The sequence below is a fragment of the Oncorhynchus gorbuscha genome, linkage group LG01 (assembly GCF_021184085.1).
Source record: "Oncorhynchus gorbuscha isolate QuinsamMale2020 ecotype Even-year linkage group LG01, OgorEven_v1.0, whole genome shotgun sequence".
Classification (NCBI taxonomy): Eukaryota; Metazoa; Chordata; class Actinopteri; order Salmoniformes; family Salmonidae; genus Oncorhynchus; species Oncorhynchus gorbuscha.
Window position 1 is genome coordinate 71,646,943 of NC_060173.1, and position 27,006 is coordinate 71,673,948.

Here is a 27,006-nt window from a genome sequence, read left to right on the forward strand (position 1 = left end):
ATATATATTTAACATCCCATTGAGTTGCATTCGGAAAGTATTCAGACCCCTTGACTTTTTACATACTTTGTTTGACTATTTAATAAATGTTAGAATTTTTTTATTTATTTTTTATTTCAACTTTATTTAACCAGGTAGGCAAGTTGAGAACAAGTTCTCATTTACAACTGCGACCTGGCCAAGATAAAGCAAAGCAGTTCGACACATATAACAGCAGAGTTACACATGGAGTAAAGCAAATACAGTCAATAATACAGTAGAAAAATAAGTCTATATACAATGTGAGCAAATGAGGTGAGATAAGGGAGGTAAGAGGCAATAAATTAGGCCAAGTAAATACAATATAGCAATTAAAACACTGGAATGGTAGATTTGACAGTAGATGAGTGTGCAAAGTAGAAATAGAAATACTGAGGTGCAAAGCAGCAAAATAAATCAATACAATAGGGGTATGGCGGAAGAGGTAGCTATTTATAGATGGGCTATGTACAGGTGCAGTGATCTGTGAGCTGCTCTGACAGCTGGTGCTTAAAGCTAGTGAGGGACATAAGTGTTTCCAGTATCAGAGATTTTTGAAGTTCGTTCCAGTCATTGGCAGCAGAAAACTGGAAGGAGAGGCGGCCAAAGGAGGAATTGGCTTTGGGGGTGACAAGTGAGATATACCTGCTGGAACGTGTGCTACGGGTGGGTGCAGCTATGGTGATCAGCGAACAGAGATAAGACGGGACTTTACCTAGCAGGGTCTTGTAGATGACCTGGAGCCAGTGGGTTTGGCGACGAGTATGAAGCGAGGGCCAGCCAACAAGAGTGTACAGGTCGCAGTGGTGGGTAGTATATGAGGCTTTGGTGACAAAACAGATGGTACAGTGATAGACCGCATCCAATTTGTTGAGTAGGGTGTTGGAGGCTATTTTGTAAATGACATCGCCAAAGTCGAGGATCGGTAAGATGGTCAGTTTGGCAGCATGAGTGAAGGATGCTTTGTTGGGAAATAGGAAGCCAATTCTAGATTTAACTTTGAATTGGAGATGTTTTATGTGAGTCTGGAAGGAGAGTTTACAGTCTAACCAGACACCTAGGTATTTGTAGTTGTCCACATATTCTAAGTCAGAACCGTCCAGAATAGTGATGCTGGACAGGCGGGCAGGTGCAGGCAGGTTGAAGAGCATGCATTTAGTTTTACTTGTATTTAACAGCAGTTGTAGGCCACGGAAGGAGAGTTGTATGGCACTGAAGCTTGTCTGGAGGGTTGTTAACACAGTGTCGAAAAAAGGGCCAGAAGTATACCGAATGGTGTCGTCTGCGTAAAGGTGGATCAGAGACTCACCAGCAGCAAGAGCGACATCATTGATATATACAGAGAAGAGAGTCGGCCCAAGAATTGAACCCCGTGGCACCCCCATAGAGACTGCCAGAGGCCCGGACAACAGGCCCTCAGATTTGACACACTGAACTCTGTTGGAGAAGTAGTTGGTGAACCAGGCGAGGCAATCATTTGAGAAACCAATGGTGTTGAGTTTGCCGATGAGGATGTGGTGATTGACAGAGTCGAAAGCCTAGGCCAGGTCAATGAATACGGCTGCACAGTGTTGTTTCTTATCAATGGCGGTTAATGTATCGTTTAGAACGTTGAGCGTGGCTGAAGTGCACCCATGACCAGCTCTGAAACCAGATTGCATAGCGGAGAAGGTATGGTGGGATTCAAAATGGTCGATGATCTGTTTGTTAACTTGACTTTCGAAGACCTTAGAAAGGCAGGGTAGGATAGATATAGGTCTGTAGCAGTTTGGGCCAAGAGTGTCCCCCCCTTTGAAGAGGGGGATGACCATCTTTCCAATCTTTGGGAATCTCAGACGTCAGAGGTTCAACAGGCTAAGCTTGATGCCCTCAATCTCACACAAATTATCAGGGGTTGAAACAATTTCGGGGGTCGTTGGGGGTTGCAACAATTTCGGCAGATCATTTTAAGAAAGAAAGGGTCCAGATTGTCTAGCCCGGTGATTTGTGGGGGTCCAGATTTTTCCGCTCTTTCAGAATATCAGCTGACTGGATTTGGGAGAAGGAGAAGTGGGGAAGGCTTGGACAAGTTGCTGTGGGGGGGTGGCAGTGCTGTTGACCGGGGTAGGGGTGGCCAGGTGGAAAGCATGGCCAGCCGTAGAAAAATGCTTATCGAAACTCTCAATTATAGTGGATTTATCGGTGGTGACAGAGTTTCCTATCCTCAGTGCAGTGGGCAGCTGGGAAGAGGTGCTCTTATTCTCCATGGACTTTACAATGTTCCACAACGTTTTTGAGTTTGTGTTGCAGGAAGCAAATTTCTGCATGAAAAAGCTAACCTTGGCTTTTCTTACTGCCTGTGTATATTGGTTTCTAACGTCCCTAAAAAGTTGCATTTCAAGGGGGGCTGTTCGATGCTAATGCAGAACGCCACAGGATGTTTTTGTGTTGGTTAAGGGCAGTCAGGTCTGGAGATAACCAAGGGCTATATCTGTTCCTGGTTCTACATTTCTTGATGAGGTCGATATCCTTCCAGGATACCCGGGCATGGTCGATTAGAAAAACCTTCTTGCTGAAGTGTTTCAGGAAGCGTTTTATAGTGATGAGTGGAGGTCATTTGACAACTGACCCATTATGGATGCAGGCAATGAGGCAGTGATCGCTGAGATCTTGGTTGAAAACAGCAGAGGTGTATTTAGAGGGCAAATTGGTTAGGATTATATCTATGAGGGTGCCCGTGTTTACGGCTTTGGGGTTGTACCTGGTAGGTTCATTGATAATTTGTGTGAGATTGAGGGCACACAGTTTAGGTCACCTAGCAGCATGGCACAATACCCCTTAATGACAAAGCGAAAACAGTTTGACATTTTTGCAAAACATACCTTATTTAAATAAGTAAATTAGACCATTTGCCATTAGACTCAAAGTTGAGCTCAGGTGCATCCTGTTTCCATTGATCATCCTTGATGTTTCTACAACTTGATTGGAGTCCACCTGTGGTAAATTCAATTGTTTGGATACGATTTGGAAAGGCACACAACTGTCTATAAAAAGGTCCCACAGTTGACAGTGCCTGTCACAGCAAAGATCAAGCCATTAGGTTGAAGGAATTGTCCATAGAACAAGAGAGGATAGTGTCAAAGCACAGAACTGGGGAAGGGTACCAAAAATTATGCAGAATTGAAGGACAGAGCTCCAGAGTTCCTCTGCTGAGATGGGAGAACCTTCCAGAAGGACAGACAACCATCTTTGCAGCACTCCACCAATCAGGCCTTTATGGCCAGACGGTAGCCAGTCCTCAGTAAAAGGCACGACAGGCCACTTGATGTTTGCCAAAACACACCTAAAGGACTCTCAGATCATGAGAAACATGATTTTCTGGTCTGATGAAACCAAGATTATACTCTTTGGCCTGAATGCCATGTCTGGAAGAAAACTGGCACCATCCCCAAGGTGAAGCATGAGTGGCAGCACCATGCTGTGGGATTGTTTTTCAGCGGCAGGGACAGTCAGGATAGCGGGTAAGATGAACGGAGCAAAGTACCGAGAGATACTTGATGAAAACCTGTTCCAGAGCGCTCAGAACCTCAAAACTGGGGCGAATGTTCAGGACAACAACCCTAAGCATACAGCCAAAACAACACAGGAGTGGCTTCGGGACAAGTCTCTGAAGGTCCTTGAGTGGCCCAGCCAGAGCTCAGACTTGAAACCGATCCAACATCTCTGGAGAGACCTGAAAATAGCTGTGCAGCGACTCTCCCCATCCAACCTGACAGAGAATGAGAGAATCTGCAGAGAAGAATGGGAGAAACTCCCCAAACACAAGCTTGTAACGTCATACCCAAGAAGACTTGAGGCTGTAATCGCTGCCAAAGGTGCTTCAACAAAGTACTGAGTAAAGATTCTTAATACTTTTGTGAATGTGAAATCAGTTCTTTATTTTTAATACATTTGCAAAAAAAATTTAAACCGTTTTTTCTTTGTCATTATGGGGTATTGGGTGGACATTGATAAAACAACAACGATTTAATCCGTTCTACAATAAGGCTCCAACGTAACAGAATGTGGAAAAAGCATTAGGAACACCTGTTATTTCCATGACAGACTGACCAGGTGAATCCAGGTGAAAGCTGTGATCTCTTATTGATGTCACCTATTAAATCCACAAAAATCATCGTAGATGAAGGGGAAGAGACAGGTTAAAGAATGATTTTTAAGCTTTCAGACATGGATTGTGTACGTGTGCCATTCGGAGGGCGGCAGGGTAGCCTAGTGGTTAGAGCGTTGGACTAGTAACTGGAAGGTTGTAAGTTCAAACCCCGGAGCTGACAAGGTACAAATCTGTCGGCAGTTAACCCTGAACAGGCAGTTAACCCACTGTTCCTAGGCAGTCATTGAAAATAAGAATTTGTTCTTAACTGACTTGCCTGGTTAAATAAAAAAATGGGCATGACAAAATATCGGTTTGTGTGTGTCAAGAACTGCAACACTGCTGGGTTATTCATGCTCAACAGTTTCCTGTGTGTATGAAGAATGGTCCACAACCAAAGAACAACTTGACACAACTGTGGGAAGCATTGGAGTCAACATGGGCCAAGCATCCCTATGGAATGCTTTTGACACCTTGTAGTCCATGCCCCGACAAATTGAGGCTATTCTGAGGGCAAGTGGGTGCAACTCAATATTAGAAAGGTGTTCCTAATATTTTGTACACTGTGTCTTTTGATTATAGGGGAAGAAAACACCAAATAAACTCTATTCTAAGACAATAACAACAGATCAGGTCTAAGTTCTTGTAAAATATCATACAACTATTAATAGATATAGCCTACCATGTTCTTCAACATGCACTAGTTGCAAGATGATACTTCTAGAACAGGGATAATTGGCTTAAATCATTTGACATGAGAACTACAACAAAAAATGTAGCTAAATGGAATGGATATTCTGATTAAAATCATTGTGGGAAATTTAGAGTTGAAACAAGAGGAATTTAAAAGTGTTGCTGTTATCTAAAGAAATGCCTGGGAATGTGCTGATGGATGAACTTTCTGTACGTTTTCGTTCAAGATTGTTGCTCAAAGCTGCACGCATAGTGGATGTTTAAGCATCACAAGAGAAACTGACAGCTATACAGCAGCTGTTAGTTGCCGAGACCGAGCGCACACAGCAGAGAGACGGAAGAGGAAGAGAGATATTCCACTCATCACATGTCTGGTTACATTACAGCATGTGAACTAAGCAGACCAGACCCAGCTGCTAATCCATTGTTGTCTTTCCTTACGTTGCCATGTGCATAATAGCAAAGTTAACCAGTATATTGGGATTGAGAACAGTGAGGAGGAAGAGCAGCACAGGCGAGGAAACAGCTTGACTTAGCCTGTCTAAGAAAATGTAGGAAAACCAAACTTAATTAGGTCTATAATCAATAGCCTAACTGGTAAATATGCCTGGCTTAATAATCATCCATATATCTCTACAAAAATAAGACAGATCTTGCTCCTGTTGCCTGTTTGAGTGGTTGTTTAATAGCCTACTGATTCCAAGAGCACCAGGCCTCATGCAACGGTAAAATGTATGATAAAGCAATTTCACAGATTTGCCTGTTTTTGCTCTTTGCTATGCTGTAATAAAGGCTTTCATTAGAACAAACTGGTAATACTTATTTATTTAGTGTTATTTACACTGTTCCAAATAGGCAATCTAACATTGCCTGTTTGTCACACAATAAAAGCACGCAGCTCTGGCTCTTATGCCCTCCTTTTTCTTGATCTCCTTCTTATTGTTATTATTACAATTATTATTATGATCATCATTATAATAATAAGTAATGTTGTTGTCATTAGTAGGCTTTGTATAGTAGCCTTGTATAACCACCATCGAGCTGTAGGCGTGTCCTATTCAGTCTTAGTACCGTAACTTACTTATTTATATACTTCAATACATAGGCTACTGTATCAATCAAATCATCAAATCAAATCGTATTGGTCACATACACATGGTTAGCAGATGTTAATGCGAGTGTAGTGAAATGTTGTGCATCTATTTCCAACAGTGTTGTAATATCTAACAATTTCCCAACAACTACCTAATGCACACAAATCTAAAAGGGGTGTATGTACATTTAAATATATGGATGAGCAATGGCCGAGCGGCATAGGCAAGGTGCAGTAGATTGTATAAAATACTGTATATACATATGATATAAGTAATGTAAGATATGTAAACATTATTAAAGTGGCATTATTTAAAGTGACTAGTGATTAATTTATTAAAATGGCTAGTGATTGGGTCTCAATGAAGGCAGCAGACTCTCTGAGTTAGTGATTACTGTTTAGCTGTGACATCGGGTGTTGTAGGTGTCTTGGAGGGCAGGTAGTTTGCCCCCGGTGATGCGTTGTGCAGACCACACCACCCTCTGGAGAGCTGTTGCGCCTTCTACACCATACTGTCTGTGTGGGTGGACCATTTCAGTGGACCATTACGGACAAACTGAAATGGTCCACCCACACAGACAGTGTGGTGAAGAAGGCGCAACAGCTCTCCAGAGGGTGGTGCGGTCTGCACAACGCATCACTGGGGGCAAACTACCTGCCCTCCATGCCGAGAAACTTAAAATCTTTCCAACTCCACTGCTGTCCCTTCTATGTGGATAGGTGGGTGCTCCCTCTGCTATTTCCTGAAGTCCATGATCATCTCCTTTGTTTTGTTGAAGTTGAGTGAGATACTGACACTTCCTGACACCACACTGAGTGCCCTCACCTCCTCTCGGTCTCGTCATTATTGGTAATCAAGCCCACTACTGTTGTGTCGTCTGCAAACTTGATGATTGAGTTGGAGGCGGGCATGGCCACGCAGTCGTGGGTGAACAGGGAGTACAGGAGAGCTGAGCACGCACCCTTGTGGGGCCCCAGTGATGAGGATCAGCGAAGTGGAAATGTTGTTTCCTACCTTCAACACCTGGGGCGGCTCGACAGAAAGTCTAGGACCCAATTGCTCAGGGAGGGGTTGAGACCAAGGGCCTCCAGATCGATGAGCTTGGAGGGTACAATGATGTTGAATGCTGAGCTGTTGTCAATGAACAGCATTCTTACGTAGGTATTCCTCTTGTCCAGATGGGATAGGGCAGTGTGATGGCGATTGCATCGTCTGTGGACCTGTTGTGGTGGTACGCAAACTGAAGTGGGTCTACGGAGGCCGGTAAGGTGGAGGTGATATGATCCTTGACTAGTCTCTCAAAGCACTTCATGATGACAGAAGTCAGTGCTTCAGGTGTAGTTAGTTCAGTTATCTTTGCCTTCCTGGGTACAGGAACAAGGGTGGCCATCTTGAAGCATGTGGGGGCAGCAGAATGGGATAAGGAGTGATTGAATATGTCTGTAAACACACCAGCCAGCTGGTCTGCACATGCTCTGAGGATGCGGGCAATGGTTGCTGTCTGGGCCAGAAGCCTTGCGAGGTTTAAAATGTTTACATGTTTTACTCACATCGGCCACGGAGGGGTCGGCGCAGTCCTTGTTTGTGAGCCACAACGGTGGCACTGTATTATCCCCAGAGTAGGGCAAAGAAGGTGTTTAGTTTGTCTGGAAGCATGACGGTGTCCGTGACGTGGCTGGTTGTTTGTTGTAGTCCGTTATTTCCTGTAGACCCTGCCATTTCCTGCAGACCCTGAATTACGACTCCACTTTGTTCCTGCACCGGTATTTCGCTTGTCTGCCTTGCGTAGGGAATAACTACACTGTTTATATTCAGCCATATTTCCAGACCTCTTTCCATGGTTAAATGCGGTGGTTTGCGCTTTCAGTTTTGCGCGAATGCTGCCATCCATCCACGGTTTCTGGTTAGGGTAGGTTAAATAGTCACAGTGGGTACAACATCCCCAATGCACTCGAAGTCAGCGTATAGATCGATGTTGTTATCTGAGGCTGACCGGAACATATCCCAGTCCGCATGATCAAAACAAACTTGAAGCGTGGATTCCGCTTGGTCAGACCAGCATTGAATGGTTACTGGTACACTGGTACAGCCTGTTTGAGTTTCTGCCTATAAGACGGTAGGAGCAAAAGATGGTGTCGTGGTCAGATTTGCCAAAGGGAGGGTGGGGGAGGGCTGTGTATGCATCGTGGAAGTTAGTGTAGCAGTGATCGAGTGTATTAGACACGTGCGTAGTGCAATCAATAAACTGCTCAAATTTAGGTAGCTTTGTTCTCAATTTTGCTTTGTTAAAATCCCCAGCTACAATAAATGCAACCTCAGGATATATGGTTTCCAGTTTACATAGAGTCCAGTGAAGTTCCTTGGTGTCTGCTTGAGGGGAAATGTGGACCACTGTAACATAACTGACGATAATTCCCTTGGAAAATAATATGGCCGGCATTTGAGTGTAAGGAATTCTAGGTCAGGTGAGCAGAAGGACTTGAGTTCCTGTGTTGTTATGATTACACCATGAGTTGTTAATCATGAGGCATTTACCCCCGCCCTTCCTATTCCCAGAGAAGAGTTCCTCTCTGTCGGCACGATGCATGGAGAAGCCCGGTGGCTGAACCGATTCAGAGGATGTTACAATCTCTGATGTCTCCCTGGAAGGCAACCCTTGCTCAAATATCATCTACCTCGTTGTCAAGAGACTGGATATTGGAGAGTAGTATACTCAGGAGCTGTGAGCAATGTGCACATCTATGGAGCCTGACCAGGAGGCCTCTCTGTCTCCGGCACTGTTGTTTTAGGGTCGTCTTCTGGGATTAGGTCCATTGTCCTGGGTGGTGGTCCAAACAGAGGATCCTCTTCGGGAAAGTCGTATTCATGGCCGTAATGTTGGTAAGTTGACGTCGGTCTTATATCCAATAGTTCTTACCGGCTATATGTAAAAATACTTGCATTGTTACCCCAGGAAATCTTAAGAAATAATACATAAAAAAACTAAATACTAAGGACTCGAAGCAGGTGACCATCTCTGTCGGCGCCATCTTGCACACTCATTCATTCGTTCATGCCATCACACGAGATTCATGATTTGAAATGTCTTCAAGCATTTTAGTTTTAAAATTAAATAACAAAAAGGGAGCTTTGAATAATTAGCCTAAACAATAAATAAACCACAATTCATGAATGCATGCAACTGTTTTTAGTACCAGTACCAGTGCTAAGGACTAGTCAACACTGGTCAGATCAATCAGAATCCAAGCTTCAAAATTGTTTTGATCACGCGGACTGATATATGTTCCGGGTAGCCTCCGAGAATAACATCGACAAATACACTAACACGTTGTATCAGGAAGTGTATAGGAGAGGTCGTACCCACTGTTGAATATTAAAACCTAACCTAACCAGAAACCATGGATAGATGGCAGCATTCGCGCAAAACTGAAAGCGCGAACCACCGCATTTAACCATGGCAAAGTGACTGGGAATATGGCCGAATACAAACAGTCTAGTTATTCCCTCTGTAAGGCAATCAAAGCGTACCCTCTGAAAGGTAAAAAACATCAGTATAGTGACAAAGTGGAGTTCAACGGCTCAGACACGAACTACAAAGACAACCAGCCACGTCACGGACACCTTCTCCCACTTTGAGGAGAACAGTGCCCCCGACGCTGCCTGCTATCAAGGACTGTGGGCTCTCCTCCGATGTGAGTAAGACATCTAAGTGTGTTAACCCTCGCAAGGCTACGTTCCCTGATGGCAGTCTTAGCCGCGTCCTCAGAGCATGCGCAGACCAGCTGGCTGGAGTGTTTACGGACATACTTGATCTCTCCCTATCCCAGTCTAATGTCCCCACATGCTTCCAGGTGGCCACCATTGGTCCTGCACCCACAAAAGACCAAAGGTAACTTGAAATAATTTACTATAGCACTCACTTCTGTCATATTATCATGAAGTACTCTGAAGGACTAGCCAAGGATCATACCACCTCTACCTTACCTGACACTCTAGAACCACTTCAATTTGCTTACCATCCCAATAGATCCACAGACGATGCATAAATCCAATCACACTGCATACTGCCCTATCCCATCTGGACAAGAGGAATACCTATGTAAGAATGCTGTTCATTGACCATAGGTCAGCATTCAAATCCATACTACTGTCGTGACTTTACTTTGAAATCTGATGACTGTTACTTATTTAATCCACTAACTATGTTTAATTGTTACCCAATTTAAATGAATCATGTAACAACTAATTCATTTGGGATTTGGGGCACCACAGAGGAAGTTGTTTAACCTGTTGATCCTACCCCCTACTTTTTCGAACATTCTGTTAAAAAACGCGCAACATTTCAGCGCCCTGCTACTCATGCCAGGAATATAGTATATGCATATGATTAGTATGTGTGGATAGAAAACACTCAAACGTTTCTAAAACTGGTTAAATCACGGCTGTGACTATAACAGAACGTGCGTTTCATCGGAAAAAAATATATCAATGCGCCACTTGAATATATTGATGAATGGAAACCACATTACCTGGAGCCGAGGTTGCAATACCTACAGCTTCCACACAATGTCAACAGTCTTGTCATTTGCCTAGGATTTGTTTCTTGGTCAAACGAACAAGAGACAGCCCATTTCTTCCGGTCTCCAACAGGATATTTTGGTTGAGATTTATCCGGACATTATTTCAAGACGTAGAGCTATAGAATATACATCGCCCCGTGATCAATTTGATCGATTATTAACGTTTACTAATACCTAAAGTTGCATTACAAAAGTATTTTGAAGTGTTTTGTGAAAGTTTATCGTCAACTTTTTTAATTTATAAAAATGACGTTGCGTTATAAAACACTGTTTTTTTCCTTGATCACACAGTCTTCATAGATCGATATCTAGGCTATATATGGACCGATTTAATCGAAAAAAAAAGACCCAATAGTGATGTTTATGGGACATCTAGGAGTGCCAACAAAGAAGATGGTCAAAGGTAATGAATGTTTTAGATTTTATTTCTGCATTTTGTGTAGCGCCGACTATGCTAATTATTTTGTTTACGTCCCCTGCGGGTCTTTAGGGGTGTTGCATGCTATCAGATAATAGCTTCTCATGCTTTCGCCGAAAAGCATTTTAAAAATCTGACTTGTTGGCTGGATTCACAACGAGTGTAGCTTTAATTCAGTACCCTGCATGTGTGTTTTAATGAACGTTTGAGTTTTAACAAGTGCTATTAGCATTTAGCGTAGCGCATTTGCATTTCCAGATGTCTAGATGGGACGCCTGCATGTCGGGTGGAGGTAAGAGGGTAAAGAGTTACCATCTCCCGAATTAAACTTTTCCTATTACAATCGATAAACAGTCATCTTATTAATCATTACCTCATCATAATTCTGAACAGTCGTAACCTCATTCATCTGCAAAAACCCCAGCCTTACTCATGAATCAGTAATACACAAATTGGTTGAATGATTTATTTACTAGCTAACTAAATAATAACACAGAATAAACATACACCTTTTACATGAGACAAAAAGGTCCATATGACGGCTTGATACAAAAAGATTAAGGGGAGCGGGGGAGAAAGAGGCACACTTATCGTGGATAAATTCTAGAACCATTCTCACATTAATAATATACTTTGCAAACGGACTGCCGCCCGTTTGGAATAAGAAATCATGAATGTTTTTTAATTTACGTGCGAGAGCCTGTTAGATCGGAACCAGCCCTCTTTATGAAGATTATTGGCATTTCAGCGGCAAGCTGTATGGCACTAATTGCCAGAAAGGGGTCTCCCCTTTCCAGTCTTCTACGGTTGTTCACTCTGGAAGATAGCCAGCCATGTCGACAGTTCCCATTGGTGATGAGCATAGTAGGATAGTTTCACTTAGATTCGTTTTTCTTGATATGACTTAGGACAGCTAATCAGCTGTACCAGCGATTGTCTGAGGTGAGCTTCTTGCCTCTTCCGCCTCATGTTGATAGTCAGGATTTAAACCACTTTAGACGTGGGCTGTAGATCCCAGTCTTTCCTGGTCTAAAGGAAGGGGAGTTTACTTCTTCACCTCGTGTTGAGATTCAAAGTTCCAACCATTTCAAACACGTAGCTCTCCCCTCACGTTTCCTGGTTTAACGTTAATTTTGTTACCAAGGCTTTTTACGCACTCTGGCTGATGGGGACAGCTCAGTCAGTCTGACACGCTCTCCGACATCACTCAGGGCATGGCTACTTACTTACAGTACATACACTTATGTTGGAGACATTAACACTCGTTTTTCAACGACTCCACAAAATTCTTGTCAACAAACTATAGTTTTGGCAAGTCAGGACATTTTCAAGTCTGGTTCGTCCTTGGGAGCAATTTTCAAATGCCTGAAGGTACCACAGTCATCTGTACAAACAATAGTACACAAGTATAAACACCATGAGACCACATAGCCGTCATACCACTCAGGAAGGAGACGCATTCTGTCTCCTAGGGATGAACGTACTTTGGTGTGAAAAGTGCAAATCAATCCCAGAACAACAGCAAAAGGACCTTGCGAAGATGCTGGAGGAAACAGGTACAAAAGTATCTATATCCACAGTAAAAGGAGTCCTATATTGACATAACCTGAAAGGCCGCTCAAAAACCGCCACAAAAAAGCCAGACTATGGTTTGCAACTGCACATGGGGACAAACCTCGTACTTTTCGGAGAAATGTCCTCTGGTCTGATGAAACAAAAATATAACTGTTTGGTCATACTAACCCTCAATACGTTATGTTTGGAGGAAAAAGGGAGAGGCTTGCAAGCCGAAGAACACCATCCCAACCATGAAGCACGGGGGTGGCAGCATCATGTTGTGGGGGTGCTTTGCTGCAGGAGGGACTGGTGCACTTCACAAAATAGATTGCATCATGAGGATGGAAAATTATGTGGATATATTGAAGCAACATCAAGACATCAGTCAGGAAGTTAAAGCTGGACGTAAATGGGTCTTCCAAATGGACAATGACCCCAAGCATACTTCCAAAGTTGTGGCAAAATGGCTTAAGGACAACAAAGTCAAGGTATTGGAGAGGCCATCACAAAGCCCTGACCTTAATCCTATAGAACATTTGTGGGCAAAACTGAAAAAGTGTGTGTGTGCAAGGAGGCCGACAAACCTGACTCTGTTATACCAGCTGTCAGGAGTAAATGGGCCAAAACATTTGAACCAAGTTAAACAATTTAAAGGCAACGCTACCAAATACTAATTGAGTGTATGTAAGCTTCTGACCCACTGGGAATGTGATAATAAAATCTGAAATGAGTCAGTCATTCTCTACTATTATTCTGATATTTCACATTCATTTCTTTAAAAAAATATTTTGAACCCGTTTTCCCCTCAATTTCATGGTATCCAATTGTTAGTAGTTAGTATCCTATCTCACTGCTACATTTCACTTTCTTAAAATAAAATGTTGATCCTAACTGACTTAAGACAGGGAATTTTTACTAGGAATAAATGTCAGGAACTGTGAAAAACTGAGTTTAAATGTATTTGGCTAAGGTGTATGCAAACGTCTGACTTCAACTTTATGTACAGTTTATAGGAGATATATTCTCTCATACCTCCTAAAATCACATTCCTATCTTAACAAAATACTTACATTTTTCATATTATATGCACAACGTATTGGTTGGAAACTTCACAGATAAAGAGGATATACTTTCCAAGTTAAAGTATTTCATTCATACAGTTTTTAATCACAAAATAAAAAGCAATGTTACATTCATTTTCCATAGCTCCCCACTGACCATTCCCCACAATGTTATAAATATTGTTCCAGTCCTGTGATTTACAACAGAGTGTGAACTGTCAAACACGCCCAGTTCCCTCTTCCTATTTTCTGTGAGTGAGAGAAGGTCTGGTTATTGTCAATTGTGATCCTCACAGGACAGTCATGCCAGTACCCTCCAAGCTCATCATTAAGCTTGAGGCCTGGGTCTGAACCCCGCCCTGTGCAACTGGGTTCTGGACTTCCTGACGGGCCACCCCCAGGTGGTGAAGGTAGGAAACAACACCTCCACTTCGCTGATCCTCAACACTGGGGTCCCACAAGGTGCGTCCTCAGCCCCCTCCTGTACTCCCTGTGCACCCATGGCTGAGTGGCCACGCATACCTCCAACTCAATCATCAAGTTCACAGACAACAACAGTGGTAGGCCTGATTACCAACAATGATGAGACAGCCTACAGGGAGGTGGTGAGGGTCCTGGGTGTGTGGTGTCATCTTCAACAAAGCAAAGGAGCTGTTCGTGGACTTCAGGAAACCACCCTATCAAAATCGGCGGGACAGCAGTGGAGAAGGTGGAAGTTCCTCGGCGCATTAAGTACGGCAATGCATCTCCTCCTCATGGACTTCACCAGTTTTGCCAGTTCTTGCTGTGAGATGTTACCCCACTCTTCCACCAAGGCACCTGTAAGTTCTCGGACATTTCTGTGGGGGGGGGGCATATGGCCCTAGACCTCACCGTCCGATCCAACAGGTCCCAGACGTGCGCAATGGGATTGAGATCCCGCTGGCCATGACAAACACTGACATTCATGTCTTGCAGGAAATCATGCACAGAACGAGCAGTATGGCTAGTGGCACTGTCTGTCAGGATGTGCCTGCAGGAAGGGTACCACATGAGGGAGAAGGATGTCTTCCCTGTAACGCACAGCATTAAGATTGCCTGCAATGACAACAAGCTCAGTCCGATGATGCTGTGAGAGACCGCCCCAGACCACGACGAACCCTCCACCTCCAAATCGATCCCGCACCAGAGTACAGGCCTCGGTGTAACGCTCATTCCTTCGACGATAAATGCGAAAGCTGTCAATGCAAAAGGTGGCTACTTTGAAGAATCTCAAATATAAATATATTTAGATTTGTTTAACACTTTTTTGTTTACTACATATTCCATGTGTGTTCTTTCATAGTTGTGACGTCTTCACTATTATTCTACAATGTAGAAAATAGTAAAAATAAAGAAAAACCCTTAAATGAGTAGGTATGTCCAAACTTCGGATTGGTACTGTACATATAGAAGCAGAGATATTTACTCCAATTGGGAGGTTAGCTGACTCTATAAATGATATTGATAATATTCCATTGCGTGTTGCTTTGGATGACATTGTTAATCATCATGGGCAAACCCTAATAGAATTCCTTCAGGACACTAAAATGTGTATCATTAATGGAAGGATATGCCCCTGAAGCGATAACTTTACATCCATATCTGGCAAAGGAAAAGCTGTGGTGGAGTATATACACTGCTCAAAAAAATAAAGGGAACACTTAAACAACACAATGTAACTCCAAGTCAATCACACTTCTGTGAAATCAAACTGTCCACTTAGGAAGCAACACTGATTGACAATAAATTTCACATGCTGTTGTGCAAATGGAATAGACAACAGGTGGAAATTATAGGCAATTAGCAAGACACCCCCAATAAAGGAGTGGTTCTGCAGGTGGTGACCACAGACCACTTCTCAGTTCCTATGCTTCCTGGCTGATGTTTTGGCCACTTTTGAATGCTGGCGGTGCTTTCACTCTAGTGGTAGCATGAGATGGAGTCTACAACCCACACAAGTGGCTCAGGTAGTGCAGCTCACCAGGATGGCACATCAATGCGAGCTGTGGCAAGAAGGTTTGCTGTGTCTGTCAGCGTAGTGTCCAGAGCATGGAGGTGCTACCAGGAGACAGGCCAGTACATCAAGAGACGTGGAGGAGGCCGTAGGAGGGCAACAACCCAGCAGCAAGACCGCTACCTCCGCCTTTGTGCAAGGAGGAGCACTGCCAGAGCCCTGCAAAATGACCTCCAGCAGGCCACAATGTGCATGTGTCTGTCAAACGGTCAGAAACAGACTCCATGAGGGTGGTATGAGGGCCCGACGTCCACAGTTGGGGGTTGTGCTTTCAGTCCAACACCATGCAGGACGTTTAGCATTTGCCAGAGAACACCAAGATTGGCAAATTCGCCACTGGCGCCCTGGTTCACACTGAGCACATGTGACAGACGTGACAGAGTCTGGAGACGCCATGGAGAACGTTCTGCTGCTTGCAGCATCCTCCAGCATGACCGGTTTGGCGGTGGGTCAGTCATGGTGTGGGGTGGCATTTCTTTGGGGGGGCCGCACAGCCCTCCATGTGCTCGCCAGAGGTAGCCTGACTGCCATTAGGTACCGAGATGAGATCCTCAGACCCCTTGTGAGACCATATGCTGGTGCAGTTGGCCCTGGGTTCCTCCTAATGCAAGACAATGCTAGACCTCGTGTGGCTGGAGTGTGTCAGCAGTTCCTGCAAGAGGAAGGCATTGATGCTATGGACTGGCCCGTAGCAGGAATACAACAGAACAGCGTAAGAAGGAATTCAAGAAAAAACAGCGTGTGTTTGATAAAAGTCTGTGCCTATTGAAACAGAGATATCAGAGAGGGCAGTTATTGCAGCTTGAGGAGATACAGACAAGAAATCCTCAACAGTTTGAGCCAAATAAACAAGTTAGGTCCAAAACGACATAAGAAAATAGCAGGGGCGGCTGAACTCTCATATTACGCAGGTACTTAAGGAGTGGGAGAAGGGGATTGTTAGTTCTCAGGTAACGAAAATGGGGCATATTTTGGAGGAAGAATTTTATAAAGACATATGTTACCTGAGAACTAAACTGGAAAACACAATGTTAGAGGCCTCTTATATATGTAACCCGTACTTAAATGAGGCGCTGTCTGTGGCAGAAGTTAAGGTGATTAACCCTGCAAAAAATGGGAACGCATTTGGCATTGATGAACAGCCTAATGAAGTTTTAAAATCCCCTGAATTAAATGACATCCTATATGATTTGCTCCAAATTTGTTTTGAGTACAGTATACTGCCATCCACTTGGTATAAGTCTATAGTGAATCACATTCCCAAATATTTTTTTTTTTTAAATGACCCTAAAGTGCCACTGAACAATTGAGGCATAAGATTATTATGTACAGTCTATAAATTATATTCATCGATCCCCATTCTAGTGGAAGAACAAAATGGTTTTCGTCAATCCAGAGTCTGTATAGATCATATCTTCTCGGTCTGTACAATAATCAGAAATAGATTACATGAAGACAAGCCTACTTTTGCATTCTTAATTGATTTCCCAATAGCTTTTGATTTTGTAAATAGGTATAATTTTAGCCTAGAGTTTGTTAAAGGTAGGGGGTTGATGGGAAATTTTATCACGCAATCCAGTCTCTTTACAAAGTACCAATTGCTTGTGTGCATGTAAATTAATATCATACACAGATTGGTTTCCCACACCCTCGGGTGTAAAACAAGGAGACACCTTATCACTGACTTTTTTGGCTGTTTAAACAGTACATTCAATAAGTATTCAGACTTCTTAAACATTTTTGTTACATTACAGCCTTATTATAAAATGGATAAAAAATATATTTATAAAAAATCCTCACTCTACGCGATACCACATACTGACAAAGCAAAAATAGTTGACATTTTTGCCAATTTATAAAAATAAAAAATGAAATATTACATTTACATAAGTATTCAGACCCTTTACTCAGTACTTTGTTGAAGCACCTTTAGCAGTGACTACAGCCTTGAGTCTTCTTGGGTATGACGCTAAAAGCTTGGCACACATTTATTTGGAGAGTTTCTCCCATTCTTCTCTGCAGATCCTCTCAATCTCTGTCAGGTTGGATGGGGAGCGTCACTACACAGCTATTTTCAGGTATCTCCAAAGATGTTCGATCGGGTTCAAGTCCAGACATTTTCTTTTTGGTACCCTTCCCCAGATTTGTGCCTCGAAACAATCGGGGTTGGAGCTCCAAGGACAATTCCTTCGACCTCATGGCTTGGTTTTTGCTGTGACATGCACTATCAACTGTGGGACCTTTTATAGGCAGTTGTTTGCCTTTCCAAATCATGTCCAATTAATTGAATTTACCACAGGTGGAAAATCCAATCAAGTTGTAGAAACATCTCAAGGATGATCAATGGAAACAGGACGCATCTGAGCTCAATTTCGAGTCTCAAAGCAAAGGGTCTGAATACTTAGGTATTTCTGTTTTCTATTTTTAATACATTTGGTAAAATTTCCAAAAACTTGTTTTTTCATTGTCATTATGGGGTATTGTGTGTAGATTGCTGAGGATTTTTATTTATTTAATCCGTTTTAGAATAAGGCTGTGACATCATGGGGTCTGAATACTTTCCGAAGGCACTGATCATAGAGTTATATCAGGAAATAAAAGAGCATATGAAAATCAGCAGCAGACCAAGCTGCCACAGTTGACTCTAGTAAGAAAGGTCATAGATATAACTATGATCTACATACCAAAGAACATGGGGATGTCCAGCTTGTCTTCCCGGTCCACCTTCCTCTTGATCATGACGATGTAGACTGCGTACAGAGCAGCCCCAGCCAATGACCACAGAGAGCCTGAACACAACATGACTTCATCATCACATTATCTTACGCTAATACATCCCTGTATCATGAGTTACAACTCTCATGGTTACACTCCAAAGGGTTTTTCTGCTAGCAATGCAAGCAAACGTGACATTGTGGCATGGCTTGCACTTTCAGAGTAGATTTAATGGTTTAATAATACATTGTTTTATATAGCATATTAATGACACAAGGACACGTTAAAGTAGTACATCAAGTACAGTACAAGACATGACAAATACAACCAATATGAAGTGAGATAGGAGGGTAACAGGAGGCAGGAATAAGGAATATAGTGGGGAAAAAAGCCTAACAAAAACAAAACATTTTGAGGAAAAAAGTTTATCATCTGCAGCACTTTTATCTCCCTGGTTACCTATAGTGCCTTTTCCGTCAGGGCTGTCCATGCTGGAGAAACTGACAAGAACCACTCCTCCCATGCTACAGGGAAAGAGACCAGAGAAACAGTGTAACTACAGAGTAGCAACCCAGAGTAACTACAATAATTCAGCTGATGTCAAGGCTTACCTCAGAGCCACAGCTAAGAGCTTGGACAGAGTAAAGCGGTCGCTGCTATTACTGGGAAATATGGCCGCCAGGATGAGGGTGAAGAGACCTGGTGAGGAGGACAATAACAGCGAGACTGTTCACAACACTTCCTGTACAGAGTTCACCCTGTTCAAGGTGACATTTTTAAATACACATGCTGTGATTTTCTAACATTGGAACATTTATTTGCAACAATGTTATTAAAAAGGCTCATGATGACTGTATTATAAAAAAGTAATAATCATCAGTGTTTTTTCTATTCATTGTAAGATCCTACATGTATATTTCGCTGAGTAAAATCACATTTAGTATTTGGACTCACCTGAAGTGGAGGACAGAATGTTCACTATGGCAACCTGCGTGTCCGACAGGGCCTCTTGGTAGGAGAGGTTTGCTAGGAACCACTGTGAAGGAGAGAAGTAGGAGAGGGAGAAGTGTCAGCATGACACCTCTGATTTGTACCAAAGATGGTAGTTTACTTACTATTACTCTTCGTGTGTGTAGTCTACCCTCAGTTCTGGGTCATTGCTCATGTGGGAAATGAGTTATTATACAAAGATGTGTTTACAATCCCAAAGTTAGTAAGACAAACGAGTTGAAGATTCTTACATGCATCATGTGTTCATTTATACTCATTTACACTATTCATGAAGGGAGAAGTCCAAAGCCATGACATGTTGAGCGTACAGCAAACACTCTGCAGCACAATGAGTAGTATCACCAGCAATAACTCAATGATAATAACAGAAAGGTTTTGGTTAACTTACCTAGCAAATTGACAGTAATGTCAGTAATGAGAGACATCATCAAAAAGCTCCCAAATGCAGGTACTCCACAGACTCATTTTAGATATAAATTTGTCCCCCCCTCCAACTTAATACGGAAGTTCCAAGCTAGTATACAGAATGTCTGAGAGTCGAACAAGTCATATGTCTACACACACTGACAAAAAATGTTCCCCTCAAACAGATACAAAAATTAAGTTCTTTGAATTAACTTACCACAAAGCAGAAGAAGAAGCTGATCTTGGCCACGTCGGTGACAGTGAGCTTTCCCACTGTGCGGAGCATGGACTCGTGGTCCTTGGCGGCGGGGTAGGACATGCGCGATAGCTTGGCCTCCAGGGCCTGTGTGGACGGGAGCTGGCGCACCTCCATGATGTTGCTGAAGCGCACCCGTTGCTTTTTAGAGGCTGAGAGGTTGGAGGGAAAGGACAGGGGGTAAAGTGGTAGATGGGTCACAGCATGACCAATAGAATGAACCAGACAATGAAAACTTTAAGTAGAAATAAAGCATGCGTTAGCTTATGTCATTGTTTTAGGAACCAAAACCATGAGAAAATGTTGCACAGTCATTCTCTGAAAAGCATCTCATACCCTATACTGTGCTTTAGGCACAATAGCCTGGGATTGAATAAGGCAGCTTTCGAATTAAAACCACAATTACCACTTTCCTCAAAATGTGACCCATCACGTAAACTCAGCCAAAACAGAGATGCTAGTTCTAGGTCCAAACAAATAGATCTTGCTGTTGGATCTGACAATCAATCTCGATGGTTGTATAGTCATCTTAAATAAAACTGAAGGACCTCTGCGTTACTCTTGACCCTGATCTCTACTTTTTTCATCTTCGTAGCGCTGCGGAAAAAGCTAATCCATGCTTTTGTCACTTCAAGATTAGACTATGTCAATGCTCTACTCATGACTACCTGGATAAGGCACTAAATAAACCTGTTAGTGCTAAAAATGGCTGCTAGAATCTTAACCAGAAACCAAAAAGTTGATCATATTACTCCAGTGCTAGCCTCTCTACACTGGGTTCCTGTTAAGGTTAGGGCTGATTTCAAGGTTTTACTGCTAACCTACATGGATTTACTCCTACCTATCTCGCTAATTTGGTTCTGCCGTACATACCTACAAGTACGCTACGGTCACAAGACGCAAGCCTCCTTATTGTTCCTATAATTTCTACGCAAACAGCTGGGGGCAGGACTTTCTCCTATTTAGCTCAATTTTTATGGAATGGTCTGCCGATCCATGTTAGAAATGCAGACGCGGTTTCAACCTTTAAGTATTTAGTGAAGACATCTCTTTAGTCAAATAAAATATAATTGTATTTGTCACATGCCGAATACAACAGGTGTATGTATACCTTACAGTGAAATGCTTACTTACAAGCCCTTAACCAACAATGCAGCTTTAATAAAATACCCCCCCAAAAAGTAAGAGATAAGAATAACAAATTATTAAAGAGCAGCAGTAAATAACAATAGTGGGGCTTTATACAGGGGGTACCGGTACAGAGTCAATGTGGAGACTATATACAGGGGGTACCGGTACAGAGTCAATGTGGAGACTATATATAGGGGGTACCGGTACAGAGTCAATGTGCCGGGCACCTGTGTCAAGGTAATATGTACATGTAGGTAGAGTTATTTAAGTGACTATGCATAGATAATAACAGAGAGTAGCAGCAGTGTAGAAGGGGGTGGGGGAACGATGCAAATAGTCTGGGTAGCCCTTTGATTAGCTGTTCAGGGGTCTATTGGCTTGGGGGTAGAAGCTGTTTCGAAGCCTCTTGGACCTAGACTTGGCACTCCGGTACTGCTTGCCATGCGGTAGCAGAGAGAACAGTCTATGACTAGTGTGGCTGGAGTCTGACTATTTTTAGGGCCTTCCTCTGCCACCGCCTGGTATGGAGATCTTGGATGGCAGTAAGCTTGGCCCTGGTGATGTACTGGGTCGTAAGCACTACCCTCTGTAGTGCCATGCGATCGAAGGCAGAGTAGTTGCCATACCAGGCAGTGATGCAACCCATCAGGATGTTCTCGATGACGCAGCTGTAAAACCTTTTGAGGGTCTGAGGACCCATGCCAAATTTCTCAGCCTCCGAGGGTTAATAGGTTTTATCGTGCCCTCTTCAAGACTGTCTGTCTGGTGTGCTTGCACCATGTTAGTCTGTTGGTGATGTGGACACCAAGGAACTTAAAGGTCTCAACCTGCTCCACTACAGCCCCATCAATGAGAAAGGGGGCGTGATTAGTCCTCCTTTTCCTGTAGTCCACAATCATCTCCTTTGTCTTGCTCACGATGAGGAGGAGGTTGTTGTCCTTGCACAACACGGTCAGGTCTCTTATCTCCTCCCTATAGGCTGTCTCATTGTTGTCGGTGATCAGGCCTACCACTGTTGCGTCATCAGAAAATGTAATGATGGTGATGGAGTCGGGTCTGGCCATGCAGTCATGAGTGAACAGGGAGTACAGGAGTGGACTGAACATGCACCCCTGACGTGCCCCCGTGTTGAGGATCAGCGTGGCAGATGTGTTGTTACCCACCCTTACCACCTGGGGGTGGCCAGTCAGGAAATGAAGGATCCAGTTGCAGAGGGAGGTGTTTAGTCCCAGGGGCCTTGGCTTAATGATGAGCTTTGAGGGCACTATGGTGTTGAACACTGAGCTGTAGTCAATGAATAGCATTCTCACATTGGTGTTCCTTTTGTCCAGGTATGAAGGGCAGTGTGGAGTGCAATACAGATTACATCTGTGGATCTGATGGTGCGGTATGCAAATTAGTGTGGGTCTAGGGTTTCCGGGATAATGGTGTTGATGTGAGCCATGACCAGCCTTTCAAAGCATTTCATGGCTACAGACGTGAGTGTTACAGACGTGTAGTCATTTAGGCTGGTTACCTTAGTGTTCTTAGGCACAGGCACTATGGTGGTCTGCTTGAAACATTTTGGTATTACAGAGAGAGGTTGAAAATGTCAGTGAAGACACTTGCCAGTTGGTCAGCACATGGTCGGGGTACACATCCTGGTAATCAGTCTGGCCCTGCGGCCTTGTGAATGTTGACCTGTTTAAAGGTCTTACTTAGATCGGCTGCAGAGAGCATGATAACACAGTCGTCTGGAACAAACAAAGTCCTCAATGCACTTATTGATAAAGCCAGAACATATTCCAATCTGTACTAGCAAAACAGTCCTGTAGCTTAGTATCTGCTTCATCTGACTACTTTTTTATAGACCGAGTCACTGGTGCTTCCTGCTTTAATTGTTGCTTGTAAGCAGGAATCAGGAGGATAGAATTATGGTCAGATTTGCCAAATGGAGGGCAAAGGAGAGCTTTGTACGTGTCTCTGTGTGTGGAGTAAAGGTGGTCTGGAATGTTTTACCTCTGGTTGCACATTTAACATGCTGATAGAAATGAGGTGAAACTGATTTAAGTTTTCCTGCATTAAAGTCCACGACCACTAGGAGCTCCGCCTCTGGATGAGTGTTTTCCTGTTTGCTTATGGTGGTATACAGCTCATTGAGTGTGGTTTTATTGCCAGCATTGGTCTGCAGTGGTATGTAGACAGCTACGAAAAATATAGATGAAAACTCTCTAGGAAGATAGTGTGGTTCGTCCTATTTATTGTCCAGCGATTGAACGTTGGCTAGCAGGACGAAAGGCAAAGGCAGATTAGCCACTGTGAGGCTGATCCTCACAAGGCACCCTGATCTTTATACGCAAAATCTCAATTTCTTCCTCCAGCGAATGAAGGGGTTCTGGGCCTGGTCGGTTGTCTGTAGTATATCCTTCCCGTCTGACTCATTGAAGAAAAACTGTCTAATCTGAAGTAAGTAATCACAGTTCTGATGACCAGAAGCTCTTTTAGGTCATAAGAGATGGTAGCAGCAACATTATGTACAAAACAAGTTACGAACAACACAAAAAAACTAACAAAATAGCATGGTTGGTTGGTTAAGAGCCGATAAGACTGCAGCCATCCCCTCCAGCGCCATCATAAACATTTGTAGTAGGTCCTATGATTGAGTGCAGTATGGTATCCTGTACCAATACCAATACCAGTATCCTGCCGGGTTACCCTGTCCAGTGTTCTCCAGTGTTCTCACCACCCCTGTCTCAGTCCCCAGTACCTATGTTTTAATACTGTCATATCTGGTGTAATTCTCTCGTAGATCCTGAGCCCTAGGACCATTTCTCAGGACAACCTGACCAGACGACTCCTGGCTGTCCCCAGTCCACCTGGTTGTGCTGCTGATCCAGTTTCTGTGGCTATGGAACCCTGACCAGGTCGTGCTACCTTGTCCTGGACCTGCTGTTACAACCCTCCTCTGCTGGTCATCTATGTACGTTTGAACATCTTGAAGAACGATCTGGCCTTAATGGCCATGTACTCTTATAATCTCCACCTCAGCACACCCAGAAGAGGACTGACCACCCCTCAGAGCCTGGTTCCTCTCTCGGTTTCATCCTTGGTTCCTGCCTTTCTAGGGAGTTTTTCCTAGCCACTGTGCTTCTACATCTTCATTGCTTGCTCTTTGGGGGGTTTTAGGCTCAGTTTATGTATAAGCACTTGGCGACAACTGCTGATGTAAAAAGGTCTTTATAAATAAATGTGATTTGATTGATTGACTTGAATGTGTGAGACCCCTAGAGGTCTTTGTGGGACTGATTTCATACATCACCCGCCTGCTCCCGATGGATTTTTGTCTGACTCCCACCCACACCCACAAAAACAGGTTTCACAGTCCTGCAAATGTTATTTTAGGTGTATCTGACTCAGCTCGCTTGGCAGCTTTGGTCCCAGCAATTTTGGGCCTTATATGCACAAACATAACTTAAGAAACACAGAATTACCAGAGATTATCGCTCCGCCCATTGTATTAGGCTATCGGTATTAGGCCTAATGGGCTATATCAACCAATAGGCTAAACATAGTTCAAAAGTTGGAGAGCGGACATTTGCACTCTCTCTTGAGCTACGTTTTGCATATAGCCTACCTTTTAGGCACTCCTGATTTAGCCTAATCAAGTTTATGAAGTACACGGAAAGATAACTGTCCCGTGCTTCACCACCCATACATAGCTTAGTGCCGATAGGTCTACTCTATTGAATTGAGACCACATGAGCACCTGATCTCGCATGTCCAACTAGGAGAGTGAAGGTAAGCTATTGAGCTTGAAGCAGTAAGAATGATGAGAGCGGACACTGACTTTCTCTTCTTGAGCTACGTTTTGCAAATAGCCTACCTTTAGGAGCGGGACGATTTGCAGGCAGAGACAAATAAATGGTAATAGGCTATTTATTGAAAAGGAAAAGGTGCAAAGAATGATGATCCAAATAGGCCTACCACTGTTGCGATAGATAGGCTACTTAACTTGAAGCAGCGAATGATTAGAGTTTGTGAATAGTGTGACAGAGATGTGCTTTTAATAAAATAGATAGGTTAACGCATACAAAGCGGAAAGACGACAGTTTCCAAATAATCTGCGGGTCTAAAAATATTTTAATCCTAAAATTGTCAGTCTGTCCACCGGGTCCCGCCTGCAGCATGAAAAATGATGACCGCGCCACAATGATCTCTGTCAGGGCAGCCCTCTAGCGACATACTGTAATCAGCCAATATCGATCAGCAAAGACAGAGAAATATGAAATCCTGTCATTGTGTCATAGAAAACTAAGCTCCAGTGTCACTCAATGGTCAGACTGAGTTCTTATGAGACAACCTTTCCTTTCACAATGTTTATCGACTCACTCTCCTGAGTCAAACCTGGGAGGGCCATCACATCGAACAGCTCAACAGCCCCCTCTGTTGGTCAACACCGCAAAGTGTATTTTCCATTCTACAACTTCATTATTTGCTAAGGTCTTTACATGTTTCTTCCTAGGAAAACCTATCATTTTTTATGCTTTCTTGAAATGTTATGAAATAAATCAAATACCAAGACAGTTCACAGGATTCCTATTCTCCAAAGTGATAAAAAATTGATTATTGAAGGGTTTCTTTCAACAACACTCATTATTTCTATCTGGTAAATGTAAGTGCCTTCAGAAAGTGTTTAACCCCAGTACCTTTTCCACATTGGCTTGACGACTTCTAAAGCTTGAATTTAAAATGGATTAAATTGAGATTGTATATCACTAATCTACACACAATATCCAATTATGTCAATGTGGGTTTTTGTTTTGACAAATTTTTACAAAATAATTCAAATGAAAAGATTAAATGTCTTGAGTCAATAAGTATTCAAGCCTAAATAAGTTCAGGAGTAAACATTTGCTTTAAGGTCTCTCAGTCCCGTAGTGACCAGGGAGGTTTTCCAATGGCTCGCAAAGAAGAGCACCGATTGGTAGACGGGTAAAAAATATATTAAAAAGTAACAGTAAAAAAATATATTAAAAAAGTAACAGACAGTGAATATCCCTTTCAGCATGGTGAAGTTATTAATTGGGCTTTGGATGGTGTATCAATAGACCCAGTCACTAAAGATACAGGTGTCATTCCTAACTCAGTTGCCCGAGAGGAAGGAAACTGCTTAGGGATTTTTCGATGCGCCAAAAGTAATTGTAAAACAGTTACATCGCTTAATGGCTATGATAGGACAAAACTGAGGGTGGATCATGAACATTGTAGTTACTACACAATACTAACCTAAAAGACAGACTGAAAATAAGGAAGCCTACACAGAATAAAAATATTCCAAAAACATACATCCTGTTTGCAACAAGGCAGTAAAGTAATACTGCAAAGAATGTGGCAAAAAAAAGTTACTTTTTATCCGGAATACAAACCATTGAAAGACGGATCCAGAATTCCAAATAATGTCACGGGTCTGTGTCGGATCTGATTGTCACGGGTATCGGGTATGTGGAATTTTAACAGACTTGTCCAGAAGGGCCCGTACAGATCCGAACAAGACTGCTGCAGTAGACAGAGATGCTCTTGCTTTTCAAGAGAGTGAAGTGTGGCGCGTGTAGCTTGTTGTTGTTGTTGGCTATTCATAAAGCAGCAATAGGCTACAGTCACAGACAGGTACTACATAATTATATTTGATTATAAATAACCTATGGCAGCTATTAGTCTAGTATAGTGCTAATCGGCTTGGTTGGTTGCTGTCTCTTCCTCCCTGTGTCACTCACTCCCCCACCTGCTTGAGTGGCACCTCTCTCCCTCCTCTCGCGCTTTATCAGCTCCTATTCATAAAGTAGCTTAAAAAAATTACTTTTCTGCTCCTTCCCTCACTTGGATCAGGTCTGGATCTGACAAGGTCTATACGGAACGGGTCTAGT

The 27,006-nt window shown here is 43.0% G+C and overlaps 1 protein-coding gene across 8 annotated transcripts in view; it reads right to left on the bottom strand.

Moving 5' to 3' along the window:
* Positions 1–27,006, bottom strand: part of LOC124041618 (solute carrier family 35 member F5-like) — a 36,736-nt gene that overhangs the window by 5,974 nt on the left and 3,756 nt on the right. For all 8 annotated transcript variants that reach the window (XM_046359405.1, XM_046359449.1, XM_046359431.1 and 5 more), the window contains 5 exons: positions 19,934–20,124; positions 19,255–19,336; positions 18,912–18,999; positions 18,760–18,824; positions 18,270–18,374 (listed from right to left, as the gene is read on the bottom strand). In XM_046359405.1, coding sequence (XP_046215361.1) covers positions 18,270–18,374; positions 18,760–18,824; positions 18,912–18,999; positions 19,255–19,336; positions 19,934–20,124 — 531 coding nt within the window. The remainder of the gene's footprint in view (positions 1–18,269; positions 18,375–18,759; positions 18,825–18,911; positions 19,000–19,254; positions 19,337–19,933; positions 20,125–27,006) is intronic.